We start from the raw sequence: 17,522 nt of genomic DNA, 5'->3' as shown, positions 1-17,522 counted from the left end.
CTGAATGGGAAGTATGGGTGGGGGAGAGGGGCTGACATAACCACAGGTCAGCTTCCCAATGTTGGAGACCGCAGCCTCCTTAACACTACGAAGCACTCAATGTGGGAGAAGGCGATTCTCTTTCCAACTACAACTCTTAAGAGTAGGCAATAGCCATTTTCCTACCCCTCAATTTTACACCACATCTCAAGAGCTCTTCAACCCCAACCCGGGTAATTGCCCCCTAATCGCTCCACTCCATTGCTGTCTGGAGTCTTGGGTTACCGGGTGGGGGCTGCTGGGTGGGCTGAAGGCAGAGCCGGGCCTCGAGGAGGCGGTGCCCGCTGGCCCGCCGTGCCAGGTGCCGACTGCAGGGGGCGCTGGCGGCCGCTCCGGGCGGAGACAATCGCGCCGAGCGGGCGCCGCAGCCGGAGCGGGAGCCCAACCCGGAGCTGCACAGAGCGGTGCAGAGCTGGGGCTGAGCGGGGCCGGCCGAGCAGGGCCGGGCGGCAGCGATGGACCGCTAGGGCCCGGCCGAGCCCCGCGATGCCGCCGCCAAGTGGCCCCGGAGTCCTCGCGCGGCTGCTGCCGCTGCTGGGGCTGCTGCTCGGCGGCGCCTCCCGGGCTCCCGGCAAGTCTCCGCCGGAGCCCCCCAGCCCTCAGGGTGAGTCTCGGCCTCGAGGGGCGGCGATCGTGGGCCTGTACCCCGTGATCGACTGCCACCGCTGGCCCCCTCTTCACGGTGCTAGTGACTTGAGATGCATTCTGCTCCCAGGATGGGGGGAAGGCGACATGAGATCGGTGTTTCTGGGGGAGAGATAAGGGGACTGTTTGCTGCGGGGCTCTTGGGGAGACACAATGGGGAGGGCGAGGGTCTCCAGGCTCGGCGCTACTGCCTCCTCCGACTTGTTTTTCTCCCTCCTGGTCCGCGAGGCACTGCAGCCAGAGCTATTGTCTGCGGAAGACACCCGCCCAGGGGCGGGCTGGGGCGGGCGCCGGCTCCGCAGCCCCCCGCGGGTCCCTAGCTGAGACCCAAGCTGGGTGGGGGCGCAGGCATCGGCTGCCACCCTGGCCGGACTTGGGCTGGGAGCTTAGAACTGGGCTGTAAGGGGGGGAGGGGAGAGGGGGAGTGGGTGAGGCTGTGGGCGGGATTGACTGCTCGAATGGGGTTTTCACCCAGGAGCCTGACAGCTTCCAGCCAACCCCCCAGGTTCAGAATTTGGGGCGCACCGAATAAACACTGATCAGCTCATGCTAGAGGGAGGGGATGCATTTGGAGGGGGGCTGAGAATAGACGTTATTGTGACTTCCCCAGCTCAAGGCGCATGGCAGGGCTGTGGTCATGGAGCCATGCTGAGCTGGCTGGCTAGCTGTGGCAGTACCAGCTGAGAGGGCAGGTGTCTGGGTCCTTGTCCAGTCTGTCTACCACTCTCCTCTACCAGCTTCCAGATCTCCCGCTCTTCAGGTCACTTAACACCCCCCCTCCCAAGGAGACCCTCCTAATGCCTAACCTGGCCCACATGGCTGTGTGAGGTGAGGGTAGAGCCGGCCCCTGCAGTGGGAACTGGAGACCCTGACTCCACTGCTCACTCCGAGGTGCTCCGGGCCTCCCCCTCCTCATCCCTGCTTCCCTCTCCCACCTTTCTGGTTCCTGCGCCGCCACCACCCCACAATTGCTGTTCCTTCCCCTGCCTGTGGCTCCATCCTGAAACAGTGTTCTTTGCTCCTTACGCCACCCCCCTTACACACACACACACACACACACACACACACACACACACACACACACACACCAGAAGCTAGCAGGAAAGGCGGAAGGGGGTGGGGGTCTGGTTGAGGGAAGTAGGGTCCGGATGAAGGGAGGAGGTCGGATTTCCTCCTGGAATAGGCAGAGCTAAGTGGAGAGATGCCGATGCTGTATGGAATGGCAAGCTTTGAGGGTGGGGAGGGAACTTCCTGTGCCTCAGTCTCCCCTGATTTTCCAGAGAAGAGGCCCAAGCTTCTTAGGAAGCTCCTCCTCCAAGGCTCTGCACCCCAGGGAAGGGAGGGCCCAGGGAATTGGCTGGAATAGAGCCAGAATAGGGGGCTCTCTCAGGCAGCTGGCTGGGAGCCCAGGCTGTGGGGAAGAGGGGAAAGAGTCTGCTAGACACCTGCCCCACCTCCCAGCCTGGCAATGATGAGCCTTTGGATCTTACCTGCCCACCAATGTTTTGTTCCCAGGTCCCTCCCTCCCCTCTTTTGAGGCTTTGGCCCTTGAGCCAAAAGGCTTCCCTCAAGTGACAAAATTTCAGACTCCTGGATCCCTTCTTCCCAGCTGCTCGCTCCAGCTGTTCCTAGCCTAGGATGGGGCCAGACTCTTTTAGCTTCTCAGAATTCCTACTGGGGCAGGAGACTGCCACTCCTTGGAGAGCCAGAGTGGGAGTGGGCAGTGTGGGTGCCCCACCCTGAAAAGCTAGACTCTGGCCTATCCTGGAGAGGGAGGTGGGCTCTGGGAATAGCCGGATGGGATGCCAGGACCAGGCGTGGTATCCTGCGTTGGAAGCCTGAGAAGAGACACCTGTCACTGTCGAGTGTCAAGTCAGTGAAATGCCTCATCGAGGTTCAGTGGCTGCCCACCCCACCCCGGTCCCGCCCGCTTCTGCTCTCAGCTCCAGACTCCTTCTGTACCTGGGATTTCCCCCAGTACCCAGTGTATCCTCCCACTTGCCTTCTGAGCTTCCAAACCTCCCCATCTACGACACTCATTAGGAAGGCAGGGGCGGGGCATAGTCTTGAGGGAGAAGCTGGTGCTAAGTGGAAAAGGTTAGATGGCAGAGGCGGCCTATAGAAATCCAGGAGAGTAACTCAAGTCCTCGTCATCTCTCTAAGCACCTCATACTGGCCAGATTACCCTGAGGCGGGGAGGCTGGAGGGGGGGGCACAGATAGCCTCGGGATTAGAAGTTCATGCTTCCTTCCCAGTCCCCTGCACACTATTTCCCCTGGGCCTGGGTCTGCTTTCCATGTAGCCCTTCCTCATCAGGGCCCCAGCTCCTTTGCTTGATCTCCTGGGAGGAATGAGGGCGTTGCCATGGTGACTGACTGTAGCTGACCAGCTATAGACCTGAAGGGAGGGATCAAGATACTCCTTTGGGCTTAGGAGATGGTACAGGTCCCTAAATTTGAAGGGAAACAGGTTTTGGAAAGGATCCTGGGAAGAGGGTGTGTGCTAGAAGTAACAGGTTCCTTAGCGACTTGATTTGATTTTTTTCTTTCTTTCTTTCTTTCTTGAGAACTCAAGCAGGGACCCAGCCTCCATCCTTTCTCTAAGTTACTTGATCTTGCCCTCTCCCCCTCCACCTGAGGTTCCCCACCGCCCCCCCCCACTCATTTTTTCTTGGTCTCTCTTCTCTTCTCCATAGATCACTGGTCTCTTAGGGTGGACCGGCTAACAGTTTATATTCTGGAAGTAGACTACTAGTTTCAGAGCTCAGATTTCTCACTTAACTGTAGTGCAAGAACTTTGCATCTTCTAAGCCTCAGTTTCTTTATCTGTAAAATGGGCTGAGGGCTTACTTTAGCAAATATAGCATTTCCTTGGCTCTAAGATATAGTCATGTTTTGTGAACCACTAAGAATGAGGGTGGGGTGGGTGGGGAATGCTGTCGATTGTAACAATGACACCACCCATCATGGCCATTGCCCAAGTTTAGAAATGTGAAAGTATGCATGGGCTAGCTCTGGTGAAAGGGGATAGCCCTCTCTCCTCTGCTGGCTTTGGCAGAGAACACAACTCAGTGACAGAGGCCCTGGATTTGATCCCAGCACTGCGCTGGAGTCAGCCCCCAAATCTCTCTCCCCCAACAGACCCCCTCCTCACTCCTCATCCCCTGACCTCGTCTTCCCACAGAGATCCTGATCAAAGTACAGGTATATGTGAGCGGGGAGCTGGTGCCCCTGGCCCGGGCCTCAGTAGACGTGTTTGGGAACCGCACTCTACTGGCTGCTGGTACCACGGACTCAGAGGGCGTGGCCACACTACCCCTCAGTTACCGCCTGGGTACCTGGGTGTTGGTCACTGCTGCCCGTCCGGGTTTCCTCACCAACTCAGTGCCGTGGCGTGTTGACAAGCTGCCGTGTGAGTGCAGGGGCAGGTGGAGGGTGGGGGCGGGGTTGGATAGCAGCTGACCCACCATCAGCCCCTTCCCAAAATAGTCCTTGGGGGTGGAGGGGGGCAATTTCCCAGCAGCTGCTGCCTGGGCTGGGGCATACTGGGCTGTGGGAGGATGAAGCCGCTGGGATGAAGATGAAGGGGGTACCTAGGGAATGCTTCTTCTAGAGCTGACAGGCCACCCGTCTCGCAGTGTATGCATCCGTCAGCCTCTACCTGCTCCCAGAGCGGCCAGCCACCCTCATCCTCTATGAGGACCTTGTGCACATCCTTCTAGGCTCTCCAGGTAAGCCTCACCCTGCCCTTCGTCCCATAGCTCCTCTCCCTTCCTTGACCTGTATGCAGAAACCTCAGCTTCTTCACACAGTAGCTGGGTGTCCTTGGGCAAGTCACTTAACCTCTCTGAGCCATACTTAATGCATGTATATGATGTGGAAGAATAATACTTATTTCATCAAATTAAGGTAAAAATGCATCAAATGGGCTAAGAGGGGAAAAAACCGGTATTTAATAAATATTTATAGTTTCTTTGGGGCTTTTGTGATTTCTCTTCTTTCCCAATTTCCACCTCCCTGACCTGTTGATCATCAGTGGATCCACATGTATTGTTGTGCACCTACTGGGTGCCTGGCTATTCTGATGCCATGAGGGCTTTCCAGGGCAACTGGACATCCATCCAATGGCCCGGAGCAGTCCTCGGTGGTCCTTATGCACAAGTCTCATATTCTGCATTCGCTGTGTGCCACACACATAGCTGGTGGTGTGGCCTGGGGGTGAGAAAGAACAGACCCTCAGCCCGGCTTGTGGTCATGGGCTAGAAGGAAGGCAGACAGACACCACTGCATATCCTCGGAGCGTTACAGAGCTGGTGGGAGTGGCAGAAATGCCCCTCACCTTTGGGGAAATCCGGTGGAGCTAATCAAGGGAGCTGGGTGGGCTGGGAGTAGAGCATCTGGCCGGAGAGAGAGCTGGGTGGAGTTGGCAGGCAGGCAGAAGGGGCAGTGAGGGCTCAGGGTACTTTCTGGCCTGGTATGTTGTATAGGGTGCTTGGCCAATACTATAGCCATGGTGGGTTTTGGAGCTTGAAAGAGTTTATTAAAAAGCTTTATTGAGTTATTGGCAAATTGATTGTGTGCCACCTGCATCTGGTTGACCCCATACTAAAGGTCTCTGATTCCCCCCCTTCCCCCGGAACTCTAAAATGCCAAATGAATTTTGGTTCCCCCAGAGCTTACCGGCCTCTCATGGCTTCTACAGCTCTCGGTGGGAAGTGCAGGGAGCTGGCAATATTGGTCAGAGTGCAGCACCATTGTAGCCTGTGACTCCTGCATGGCGAGAAAGGCAACTCCCACTTTTTTTTTTTTTTTTTTGGTTCTTTTTTTTTCGGAGCTGGGGACCGAACCCAGGGCCTTGCGCTTCCTAGGTAAGCTGAGCTAAATCCCCAGCCCCTAACTCCCACTTTCTTTCCCCCTTACCCTACAACGTCCCCACAGGGCTAGCCCAGGCTTGCAACATTCAGTAATAAAGCAGGACAGAGTTGTGTGGAGGGCCTTGGGGTGACAGGGCCAGGCTCCAAGATAGTGGCCCTGGTATGTGGCTGAAGTTCTGGTTTCATTTCTGCATCTATAAAATGGAGTTGCTACCTCAGGGGCTGTTAGGCTAATTAAGGGGGTTACTATACATAGCCTGCTTAGGACAGCATCCAGCATGTTTTGAAGCTTAATAAATGTTACCTATGACCACACAGGATTGGAATTCTGTTTATATATGTCTGCTCCCTCAGCCCCAAAACCACACACACACACACACACACACACACACACACACACACACACACACACACACGGACACACACAGCACTAATGGTTGTTTATCTAAATGGAAACATTTGGGGCTGGAGAGACGGTCAGTGCCTGAGAGCACTTGTTGGTTTTCCAAGTACTTGGGTCCTATTGGATTCCCGGCACCCACATAGTACCTCACAGACTAACTTGTCTGAGGGAATCTCACGCCCTCTTCTGGCCTCTGAGAGCATTGCACACCGGTGGTACACAGACAAAACACCCATACACATGAAAATAAAGAAAATGAGATTTTTAAAAGGTAAATTCTGTTCCTCAGCCACTTTTCTCCTTGTCTCTAATTTTTGAGACAGTAACTCAGAACTCTGTAGTTCAGAGTTCTGGCCTGAGAACTCTGGCCCAAGCCTCCAGATCCTGCCACAGACTCTCACACGCTGGCACGACATGTGTGCCAGCAGCCAGTCTCACTTGCCACATGTATTCAGTGAGTGCTAAATGGAAGCCCGGACAAAACACTTCTTCTCATCATGCTAGAAGGTTCTAGAAAAACTGTAACGAACAACACCTATGGCCCAACAGTGGCAGCGCACAGGCCTTTGATGCCCGCACTCGGAAGGCAGAGGCAGGTGGACCTCTGTGAGCTCCAGGACAGCCTGGTCTACAGTGTGAATGTCTGGACAGCCAGGACTAATAGTGGGACACTGTCTCGAAAAAACATAAAACCAAAATAAATAAATAATTACACACACACTCAGGGGGGTGGGAGAGAGAGAGAGAGAGAGAGAGAGAGAGAGAGAGTTAGCATGAGCATGAAGACAGGGAATCTTAGTTGTTAGCTGAGGAATGACTATTATTTGTCCGTGTGCTTGAGTATATTTCTGTGTACCTTGTGCAGAAAAGGGTATTGGGTCCCCTGGAACTAGAATTATAGGTGGTTGTGAACTGGGAATAGAACCCAGAGCCTCTGTATGAATGGTAACCCTCTAAACCACGGTGCCTTCTCTTTAGCCCCATTAGCCCTCGTCATTTATGTTTGTAAGGAAACTTCAGAGAAAGCAAATCCTTTGTGGCAGGTCACACACACACTCACCCGGACTGGAGGTTTCGGTATCACATCCCTTCAAGTTAACAATCTGTGGCTACCCACTTCTCGCTAATATTCTCATGCTCCCTGGCCTTTCCGATCAGCCTAATCTTGAGGTTCTCCTTTCTGGATACTTGCTTTCTGCTTTGGTCTGGGTCAGGCTACCACAGTGCCTGCTTTCCATCCAGGTGCCCGCTCCCAGCCCTGGGTGCAGTTCCAGCGTAGAGCTGCCCGCCTGCCCGTCAGCTCCACCTACAACCAGCTTTGGGCTTCGCTCACCCCTGCCAGCACCCAGCAGGAAATGCGGGCTTTCCCTGCCTTCCTGGGGACTGAGGCCTCTAGCTCAGGTAAGCCATGTACTTAATGTAGAGGCACCTTTCCTTCCTTAAGGGCATAGCCATTAGTGCCAGCGTCTTCTTCCCTCAGGCAATGGCTCCTGGCTGGAGCTGATACCCCTGACTGCTGTGAGCGTACACCTGCTAACGGGCAATGGGACAGAGGTGCCTCTCTCAGGCCCCATTCACCTGTCCCTGCCAGTACCCTCAGAGCCTCGTGCCCTTGCTGTGGGCACCAGCATTCCAGCCTGGAGGTTTGACCCCAAGAGTGGTAAGTGTTAGGGGCAGGGTGCCCGTGCTAGAGGCTGGGGCTTCTGTAAGAGGTGGCAGAACACTGGGTTTGATGAACTCCTCTGGCCTCTTCCAGGGCTGTGGGTGCGAAATGGCACTGGTGTGATTCGGAAGGAAGGCCGACAGCTCTACTGGACTTTTGTCTCCCCGCAGCTAGGGTACTGGGTAGCTGCCATGGCCTCCCCTACATCTGGTGAGATCCGTGGGGCAGTGGGGGAGGGGCAGAGGGGAGCGGGAAGGCTGGGAGAGCTCAGGCCTTGTGAAAGGCAAGAAGGGCATCCTAAGCCCTTGCCTGGCACAGGGCTGGTTACCATCACCTCAGGCATTCAGGACATCGGCACGTACCACACAATCTTCCTGTTGACCATCCTGGCAGCCCTAGCCCTGCTGGTTCTCATTCTGCTGTGTCTTCTGATCTACTACTGCCGGTGAGTACGCCTGGAGCCCTCCCCGCCTTCTCCATATCCCTAGGCTTTCGCTTGTGCTCTGCATTGGGGTCCCAAAGATGCTTCTAGACGATCAGTGCTTCCAGGAAAGAATGGCAAGGCAAGAGTTAGACTCCAGAGACTGGTGGCTTTAGAGAAACGGGTGACAGGTGGCAGGACCTGCAGGTCTTGCCTCTTCAGAGACCATCTACAATGGCTTCAGCCAGCCCAGCTCTCACTTCCAGGAGACCCCCAGAGCAGGCACTCCTAGCTGGTGTACATGCCAAGCGTTGCCAAGTTTACCCCGGTGAAACTGAATGAATGCATCTCCTGGATGAATGAATGGTCCTCGTTCTACAAACAGCTCCCCCCAGGCATCATCTGGGTTCCCCACCATTTCTCTTGAACGTTCCCGGCATCCTCCATCTCCACCCCACCTGCTTCATCCCTTGTGTTGGTTTACGGAGATACCTTTCCTTTCAGCATCCCTGAGCGCCTGTCTCTTTCCTCCTCTGCAGACGACGCTGCTTGAAACCAAGACAACAGCACCGCAAGCTGCAGCTCTCCGGCCCCTCGGACAACAAACGAGATCAGGCTACGTCGATGTCTCAACTCCATCTTATCTGCGGGGGACCCCTGGAGCCTACGTCGTCGGGAGACCCCGAGGCCCCTCCCCCAGGCTCCCTACACTCGGCCTTCTCCAGCTCCCGAGACTTAGCATCCTCCCGGGATGACTTCTTCCGTGCCAAACCGCGATCCGCCAGTCGACCAGCCGCCGAGCCTCCTGGTGCCCGCAGCGTTGAAGGTGCCGGGCTTAAGGGCGCCCGCTCCGTCGAGGGTCCCGGCGTGCTGGAGCCCAGCCTGGAAGAATACCGGCGGGGTCCAGCGGGAGCCGCTGCCTTCCTGCATGAGGCCCCCTCGCCGCCGCCGTCCTTCGACCATTATCTGGGCCACAAGGGGGCGGCCGAGAGCAAGACCCCCGACTTTCTGCTGTCACAGTCGGTGGACCAGTTGGCGCGGCCGCCGTCCCTCAGCCAGCCCGGCCAGCTCATTTTCTGCGGTTCCATCGACCACCTCAAGGACAACGTGTACCGCAATGTCATGCCCACCCTGGTCATCCCCGCACACTATGTGCGCCTGGGCGGAGAGGCGGGCGCCGCGGGAGTGGGCGACGAGGCCACCCCGCCGGAGGGCTCGGCCGCCGGCCCCGCGCGCCCCTTCCCTCAACCTGATCCCCAGCGCCCGCTGATACAGGGCCACGCAGGTGCGGGAGGCGACGGCGGTGGCGGCGAGGGCTGGGGCGGCGGGCGCTCCGCACCGGTCAGCGGTTCGGTCACCATTCCGGTGCTGTTCAACGAGTCCACCATGGCGCAGCTCAACGGCGAGCTGCAGGCTCTGACCGAGAAGAAGCTGCTGGAACTGGGCGTGAAGCCTCACCCGCGCGCCTGGTTCGTGTCCCTGGACGGACGTTCCAACTCGCAAGTGCGCCACTCCTACATCGACCTGCAGGCGGGCGGCGGCGGTCGCAGCACAGATGCCAGCCTGGACTCAGGCGTCGACGTGCACGAGGCTCGACCTGCGCGCCGCCGGCCCCCGAGGGAGGAGCGGGAGCGCGCGCAGCCACCCGCGCCGCCGCCGCCCGCGCCCCCGCGCCTGGCGCTCAGCGAAGACACAGAGCCCAGCAGCAGTGAGAGCCGCACAGGCCTCTGCTCGCCAGAGGACAACTCGCTAACGCCCCTGCTGGACGAGGTGGTGGCACCCGAAGGCCGGGCAGCCACAGTACCCAGGGGTCGGGGCCGCAGCCGTGGGGACAGTTCCCGCAGTAGCGCCAGTGAGCTGCGGCGCGACTCGCTCACCAGCCCCGAGGACGAGCTAGGGGCGGAGGTGGGTGATGAGGCTGGCGACAAAAAGAGCCCGTGGCAGCGGCGGGAGGAGCGGCCGCTAATGGTGTTCAATGTCAAGTAGTGCGGCCCGGGGGTCGCCCACCGCCCCTGCCGCCAGTGCAGATTCCCAGGGTGCGCGCCCCGGGATGCTGCAGCAGAGGGGCATACGCTCTTAGCCCGGAGAAGAGCTCATGGGTCAGCTGAGCTCATCTGTGGTTTGTGCTGGGGGAGTGTCTTGGGAAGGGACCCTGGATTGGCCTCTAAGCAGAGGGAGGTGGGAGGGACCCGGTCCCCTAAGGGAGGGGCTGGGGAGGAGGGCAGGGGTGGGGAGCAGTGCCTGTATAAACGTGGCTGTACATAGAAAGATCTATTGTGGGAGCAGGAGGGGCAAGCCAGCCTCAGCTGCTAGGGTGAGGGCTGGGAAGGGAGGGACAATCTCTGTGGACCCTTGGGAGGGGAGGGGTGCTGCTTGGATGTCACAGGGCTGGTGGCTGGGGCGGTCCTGGGGACTATAGGATAATGTGATGACACTCTGGACAACAACAACAAAAAAAAATACAAAACTGGTGAGGTTAAAGCTCTGTGTGTGTGTGTGAGTGTGTGTGTGTGTGTGTGTATGGGGGGGGATTTTCCCCCCTATGGGGAATGCTGATACCAGAGGACCCTGGCACACCAAATCAGACACTGTTAAGAAAGTGTACAAACTTTATTGGAGCAACACGCTCGCACGCGCGCACACACACACACACAAAAGCAAGCTCACACAACACCTGTGGATCGAGAAGAGCACCTGGCCACAAGGTCCACAGAAATCAGAAGAAATGGCAGTTTGATACGGGGCTTTTGCCACAGCCTTCTTTCCATAAGAGAAGGTCTTAGTTTGAGGCCCCACCTTCCATGGTGATGGGGTGACTCAGAATGAGTAGGCCGGGGAGACTAAAGGAAGAGGTGCCAGGGAGGCCTGAGTGGTGGATACCCTCAGAACAGGGTTCCCAGGACTGTGGAGTTCTTTAGTCGTTAGCCCTTCCTCACAGTAGCGGTCTTGGGGCTGGATCCCTCAAAAGTATGTCCCAGCGAGGGGTCTTCTTCCGCAAACACTTGGTTCCCTTGGCTGAACAGTGGAAGCCAATGGGACAACAGTGACGTCCATCTCTACAGCAGACACCCTGGATGGTCAAGGGAGAGTAAGTACTAGACAAGACAGAACACAGCCATGGCCACACCCAGCCACAGGGTCGGGGACAGCACTGACCTTTACATAGGGACAGCAGGCCCAGCCTCCTTGGCTGTCTTTACAACAGGACTGGTTATCATGGCAGAAATGTCCGGCACCACATTCCACATTCCCAACCTTAGAGCCAAAGGTCAGGTCCATGGAAGGCTGGACAGAGCCTGCATCCTTCTCACAGGTTCTCGCCTTCACGTTGCAGGTGTACCCAGCCGGGCAACAGTGCTGCCGGTCCTCACAGCACACAGCCTGTGGAGCAAGAGAATGGCTTGCACTCGTACCCCAAGAACACAGCTCCCTTCTCCCAGGGCAGTGGGTGGAGACTCACATGGGGCAACTGGCAGCAGGCCCAACTTCCCTTCAGGCTTGGGCAGCATGTTTGCCCTACTGGGCAGCTGGTATGCTGGTCACAACCAATATCTCCATGTTGGAGCAGAGTTGTCTGGCGGACAGGCATCTTCTCCAGGCCAGCCACCATTCTGTCTCCCTTCTGACAGTACCCCTCATCCATACATTTGAAACCCTGAGGGCAGCAATGCTGGTGGTCTAAGCAGCAGACAGCCTAGCGGTGGGCAGAGAAGAATGTTCCTACAGAGGATCATGGGAGTCTACCTCTCCTGCTCATAGCTTCTCCAGCTGGGGACAAATCACAGCACTGGGTGCCACCCCGGACTACGCAGAGTGCAGAAGAATAAGGCTACAAGACTCTTGTCACCTACCTACCCAGGCCAAGATGCTATCCCCACCCCTCTGGGCTGTTTCGCTTCCCTCGTTACCTCTGGGATGGGACAGCAGCCCCAGTCCCCAGAACTGAGTCTGCAGCAGGTATTGTTAGAAGGACAGCTACTGAAGTCATCACAGGGGACATCATTCTTCAAGATCTGTGGGTCTGGCAGGCTGAGGGAGGCCGTGACCTTTTTCATCCAGGGTACCTGAAGGACTCCCAGTTCACAGGTTCCTGTCTCTGTGTGACACTGAAACCCGGCTGGGCAGCAGTGAATGTGGTCTTCACAACACACAGCCTTAGGTAGACAGAGAGAGGCCCCGATAAGCACTGGAACCAAGCTAGCTGCCCCCTCGGCTCGGACCACTTGTGCCCACTGCTCCCAAGTACCTTGGTGAATGGACAGCAGCCCCAGGCCCCAGTGTTGAGGCGGCAGCAGGTGTAGCCATCAGGACAGCTCACCTCCAAGTCGCACTTCACCTCATTCACTGTGAGGTAGGGAGAGACCAAGTCATCGAAGACAGTGTGACCAGGCGTCGAGAATGGAGCACACAGCTATCCCAGCCACAGTGAACCTCATGCAAGCCATCAAAACCCACCCCATAGCGTTCCGTAACTGAGAACCCTCTTTATTGAGCAGATGAAATGGGGTCCCATACCTGGGTATCCAGGCAGCTTGGTCATGAGATCTGTGGTGTAGTCCTTGGATATGCACTTGCTCTGGATCAGGTCACATACAGTGTCCTGGGGGCAGCAGTGCAGGTGGTCGGAACAGCAGATGGCCTAGGTTGGGACAAGTAGAAGTCTCTGAACTCTGGCGAGCATAGGGAGCAAGCCAAGCTGATAGCATGCACTGCTCCAATCGGCCACTAGGGGGCAGCACGAGCCTTAAGGCTCTCAGATCAACCGAGTGCCTGGAGCCCCCTTGTCCAGATCCAGGGGAATCCAGCCATTCACTCACGTTGGGCATTGGACAACAGCCATACTTCCCAGTGGGTAGCTCACAGCAGGTAGAGTCATCAGGGCACTGGGTCTTAGCATCAGGGCACACCACGGAAAAAGGGAAAGCCACTGAAAGAGCAATGAAGCATGAGGGAGGGGCTGCTAGGATAGAGGGACTTTTCCCCTTCACCCCCAGGTGCTGGCAGGGTGGCTTCGGGCCTCCTCACCTGCCCTGTTGGTCCTTTGTGCGGGGAATTTCTTTAGTAAGGGGTGGGTGCCCGTGGGTGAAATGCATCGCGTGTGAACCAGGTCACAGGAGGCCCCGTGGGGACAGCAATGCACTCTGTCTTCACAGCAAGAGGCCTGAGAAGAAACAAGTGGTCCTAAATCCATCTGTGTCAGCCCCGGACCCCAGCATTACCCTTCTACCCATAGGTGCCACATTTCCCACACCCTATACCTGGGGCATGGGGCAGCACCCCCAGGAACCATCAATCATAATACAGCAGGTGGCGGAGTCAGGACATTCGAACTGGCTACCAGGACACTGGACAGCACCCAAGAGGCTATCTGCAGATCCAAGAATCCAGAATTCCATTAATCCAGTTGGTCAAGTACCAGTACCATCACTGAAGGAACTGCAGGTCCAGCTGCAGGAGGCTTAGCGGTCAGTCCCAGGGCTTAGGTGATCTCCCAGGACCCCACCAGCTAGCTAGCCCCTACTGCTAAGACATCCAGTGAAACTGGGCTGGTGCTCAAATCACTCCGGCACGGCCTCTCTGTGTCCCACAACGCTGGAGTGTCTGTCACCTTCTTCTCTCAGAACTGCCCCTCCCAGGGCCACCCAGGCAGTTGGGCTCCTGGGCACTTCAGGTAACTCCTGATGTCCGTCCCCACGTGCCCCCTCCCCTGTGCCCCACAGCACCTGATATCTGAGAGCAGGATTTCCCATCCACACTACAGTGGAAGCCCCGGGGGCAGCAGTGCTGGCCATCATCACAAGATACACCCTATGGACGAAGAGACACCTGTGTGAGCAAGACCCTTTTGCCTGGGACTAGAAGAGTGAAGGAAAGGGGTAAATGCAGATCTTAATCAATCTCCTGTTCCCCTAAGCCAATGGCGGCCTCACCTCAGAGAACGGGCAGCAGCTGGAAGTCCCAGACACAGTGAGAAGACAAGAGTAGCCATCAGGACAGTGGTCACGGATCTGGCAGGAGCCATCTAGACGACGGCTCGTTATTATAGGCCATGTGTCCTGGAAAGAAGAGATGACATCAATCAAAGGATCTGTGCCAGTCCTCTGGCCAATCTGAGGTAGACAGTCCTTCAGAAAGCCCAGGCTGCCAACTGGGGCATGAGACACTCACCAGAAGAGGGTTACAGCAGCTGTAGTTGGCTCCTCCCTGGTCAAGGCAGCAGGCAACAGGGCAGAATTGACCATCTGGGCACTGTGTTCCAGCCACCAGCCTTGCCACTAAGGCCAGCCAGCTCACCAGGATCCACATGGTCTGCCTGCAAATGCCAAGCAAAGTCTGGCAGCCATCTTGAAGCCTGTGCCACCTTCTACTCCAAGGCTGTGCATTCCCCTGTGCTCAGGCCAAGGCCTTGGGTTTATTGAGCATTCTCAACGGGAAAGCAGGCAGATGTGTCGCTCGAGTCAGCGCCCTACCCGTGCACGGCACTCGTGTGTCAGCTTGCACTCACTGTGAGCATGAATGTTGGCAGGAACACCAGTGTCGATTCATATGGCCTAACGCCTGAGAGTCTGAGTGCGTGGAGAGGAGGGGAGGGGGTTATGACAGTCGGGAAGGCATGTGGCTTTTGTGGCTTTGATTTATGGAACTGAGGACTAATTGGGAGGCAGAAGAGACTTTAGCAGCCATAAGAGGAAGCCAGCCCCACACCATCCCGCCCGCCTAACTCCACCCCGGCCTGGTACCAAACTGTCTGCCACCTGTAGCTTTCAAAGGCCTTGGGGGACAGAGTCATCAGTCACATGATCATATGGGAAACCTAGCGGTGGAGAAAGTTGTAAAAACAGAAGTACTGTGGCCAGTGGGGTCTGGGCTGGCTTCCCTATGGGCCAGCCACTGCCTACCCACAACTGTCCCCACCCCACTCAAGGGAAGGGGACACAGAGGCTAGGTCAGCCTCAAAGCTAACTTCATGATGAGGCCTTCCGGACATCACCAGGGTCCTTTTGGACTCCTCAAACAGACTGCCTCTGTCTCTCCCTGATCAGAAATCGAAACTCAGCTGCAAGTGGGAAGAACCAGTGGACCTCTTCACTGACTCTCTGCCTCAGCAGGAGGAACTGAACCTCTCACTTCCCTATAAGCCTTTTCCCAGCTCAGATGGTCTACCCAGCAACCCAGAAAGATGTTATTCTGCCTAGAGCAGCAAACCCAGTAATATTCAAAGACCCTCCAGGGAGCCATTTTCCCCTCTCACTGTATTTCTCAGCAATCTATGAAAAGCAATAATTAAAATATTACTTTCACTTTTCAAATCCATGCCTAAGGATCAAGCCAGGGGGGAAAAGACAGGGTATTAGACTGGGTTCATATGCCAACCGTTGTCTCTGGTCATTGCCAGGGAAGGACCCTGATTCCCAGAGGCCAGAGGTGCAGAGGGATGGGGCAGAAGATTTCTTGGCAGGTGACCCAAGCAGGATAGAAGCAGGGTGGGTACAGGGACTTCGTTGAAGCTGCAGTTGGGTTTTAGTCCTGGAAGTAACACTCTAATCTATGACTGAGGGCCTCAGAAATTGTTCCTTCCCTGTGTCTCAAGTCTTCAATCTCTGCCTGGACACTGGTGGCTACAAAAGGCAGGAAATGCCACCCACGCATGGCAGGCATGCTTTTGATCCCAGCATTTGAGAGGCTGAGGTAGGAGGGTTGCAAGTGCCAGGCCAACTTGGGCTACAAGGTGAATCCGAGGGCAGCCTGGGCTACAAGGTGAATCCCAGGCCAGCCTAGGCTACATAGAAGGATCTGTCGTCTCCCCCAACCCCCTCTCTTTCCTTTTTTAGGTCCTTCCAAGTGCTCTTTAACCTAACCCCCACCCACATAAAAAAAAAAATCCCAGAGGCCATTTCCTAACCAGGAAGGGGTAAGGGAGACCCAATTCCTCTCAATAGGACTGGGGAGTGGTGAGCCCCTGACCACCTCTACATTACACAGCCAGGGAGAACCGGAGCCTTTCAAAGCCCTAGCTCCGGCATCTTCCACTAGGTGGCACCCCCCATCTCCGAGTGTCAAGGGGAGATGAATTTCCGAAAAGGTGAGCCAATCCTAATGAGAAGGAGCAGGGAAAAGTGGCGGGGAGAGGCAGGCGGAAGTTAGCTCTCTCGCCCCCAAGAAAGGAAATACAACTGACACAACCCAGGGATTCAGCCATCAGGCCCGGGTCCTGCCCCCAACCCTTCTGAGCTCTGGGGACCAAGGGCGGGAGACTCCCCACCCACTGCACGCCGCCGCGGAGACCACTTGCAGCATCAGAAAGAGAAAGAGCCGGGACCTGGAGACAGGTGGCAGGTACAGACAGAGGAGCTGGCCCAAGAGTGGGGTGGTTCCTGCCCTGGAGAAAGGCCTGCAGCTTTCCAACATGCTGGGCAAGAGGAGCCTCTTACTGGGGGTATCTACGACAACCGCTCGTCCCCCCCCCCAAAAAAAAAAAGAAAAGAAAAAAAAACCTCGTTAGTGCATCAGAAACCCCTAGAGGAGTTTCAAGAGGCAGGTCTTCTCTTGTCTCTGAGCTGAGACTCCAGAGGACCCTCAATTGCACAGCAGCCTGGTCAGGCCTCTGGACAGTAGCGGGGGAGATATCTGCAAAGGATCCTCCTACCTGCGTCGGGGTCCGCGCTCCCTGGGAGGCATCTGGCGGTCAGCTCCAGGACTAGGGCTTGGCCGCGCGATGGCCCGCCCACCTCAATTTCCATTAGCCATGGCTCAGAGATCCAGGGCTTTCATTGGTTACTTGTCTACGTAGAGGCGGGACTCTCCAGGAATGCTGTGTTTCTTTTTCTACTCATTTCACATTCCTCCTCCCTTTCCTCTGTCTCCCCACACCCCATTTCTAGGGATCATGTGATTAGAGAATCATATGACAGCATAGCCCGCCTCCCCCAGGGCAGCTCTAGCTTGTTTGGTTGCATTTAACCCCGGGTTCTGGCGGCGCCCGGCAGGGTGTTGTGAGACCAGACACCGCTTGCCTAAGGCCACCAACAGTTAAGAGAGCTGCCCTGAGGGCACACGTTCAAGGTCGTTTACTGGAGAGTGTCTGCTTCTGGATCGCGACTTTTGTACATTCTCTGCCTTTTCACGCCTGGCAGCCAGGACTCGAAAGAAGTTGAAAGATGGTTGTGAGGGTGAGGATAAATAGTCCCCTGGTTTGAACGGGGAGAGTGGCTTAGACTAAATCTAATAAAAGTTCAAAAGCGAGCACCAGTCACTATAGATGTGTGCAGAGAGAAGACAGGAGATTAGCTCAAGGTTAGGGAAGAAGAGATTAAAATCCTGCTTGATAGTGCAGCATTAAGTTGAATCTGAAAGAACTTTAAGAGGTTGATTCGAGGGGTTGGGGATTTAGCTCAGTTGTAGAGCACTTGCCTAGCAAGTGCAAGGCCCTGGGTTCGGTCCCCAGCTCCGAAAAAAAGAGGTTGATTCGGCGGGACCG

General features: G+C 56.3%; 2 protein-coding genes across 7 annotated transcripts; one reads left to right on the top strand and one right to left on the bottom strand.

The window, feature by feature from the left end:
- Positions 1 to 360: 360 nt before the first annotated feature.
- Fam171a2 (family with sequence similarity 171, member A2) lies at positions 361 to 10,525 on the top strand. 4 transcript variants are annotated; one of them, XM_006247473.5, is made up of 8 exons: positions 361 to 643; positions 3,868 to 4,095; positions 4,322 to 4,414; positions 7,203 to 7,361; positions 7,441 to 7,620; positions 7,717 to 7,833; positions 7,963 to 8,068; positions 8,584 to 10,525. In XM_006247473.5, exons 1-8 carry the CDS (start codon positions 526 to 528, stop codon positions 10,028 to 10,030), a joined length of 2,448 nt encoding a protein of 815 aa, XP_006247535.1. In that variant the 5' UTR covers positions 361 to 525; the 3' UTR covers positions 10,031 to 10,525. The 4 variants fall into 4 exon arrangements, with proteins under 4 accessions (XP_006247535.1, XP_002727867.2, XP_038943686.1 ...); XM_002727821.7 differs by having other exon boundaries at positions 362 to 643; positions 7,942 to 8,068; XM_039087758.2 differs by having other exon boundaries at positions 539 to 643; positions 3,868 to 3,887; positions 4,297 to 4,414; positions 7,942 to 8,068.
- A 110-nt stretch (positions 10,526 to 10,635) lies between these two features.
- On the bottom strand, positions 10,636 to 16,740 carry Grn (granulin precursor). Of its 3 annotated transcripts, none has more exons than NM_017113.2 (13): positions 16,692 to 16,740; positions 14,213 to 14,357; positions 13,975 to 14,100; positions 13,768 to 13,852; positions 13,303 to 13,412; positions 13,070 to 13,205; positions 12,862 to 12,971; positions 12,560 to 12,683; positions 12,291 to 12,388; positions 11,953 to 12,198; positions 11,505 to 11,738; positions 11,201 to 11,425; positions 10,636 to 11,114 (listed from the first exon to the last, which is right to left on the bottom strand). In NM_017113.2, exons 1-13 carry the CDS (start codon positions 16,721 to 16,723, stop codon positions 10,977 to 10,979), a joined length of 1,809 nt encoding a protein of 602 aa, NP_058809.2. In that variant the 5' UTR covers positions 16,724 to 16,740; the 3' UTR covers positions 10,636 to 10,976. The 3 variants fall into 3 exon arrangements, with proteins under 3 accessions (NP_058809.2, XP_008766203.1, NP_001139314.1); XM_008767981.4 differs by having other exon boundaries at positions 16,540 to 16,720; NM_001145842.1 differs by lacking the exon at positions 11,505 to 11,738.
- Positions 16,741 to 17,522: the final 782 nt, after the last annotated feature.

This window comes from Rattus norvegicus, chromosome 10 (assembly GCF_036323735.1).
Source record: "Rattus norvegicus strain BN/NHsdMcwi chromosome 10, GRCr8, whole genome shotgun sequence".
In the NCBI taxonomy this organism is placed as follows: domain Eukaryota; kingdom Metazoa; phylum Chordata; class Mammalia; order Rodentia; family Muridae; genus Rattus; species Rattus norvegicus.
The sequence above is the reverse complement of the archived record's forward strand: the minus strand, read 5'-3'. Positions and strand labels throughout refer to the sequence as shown.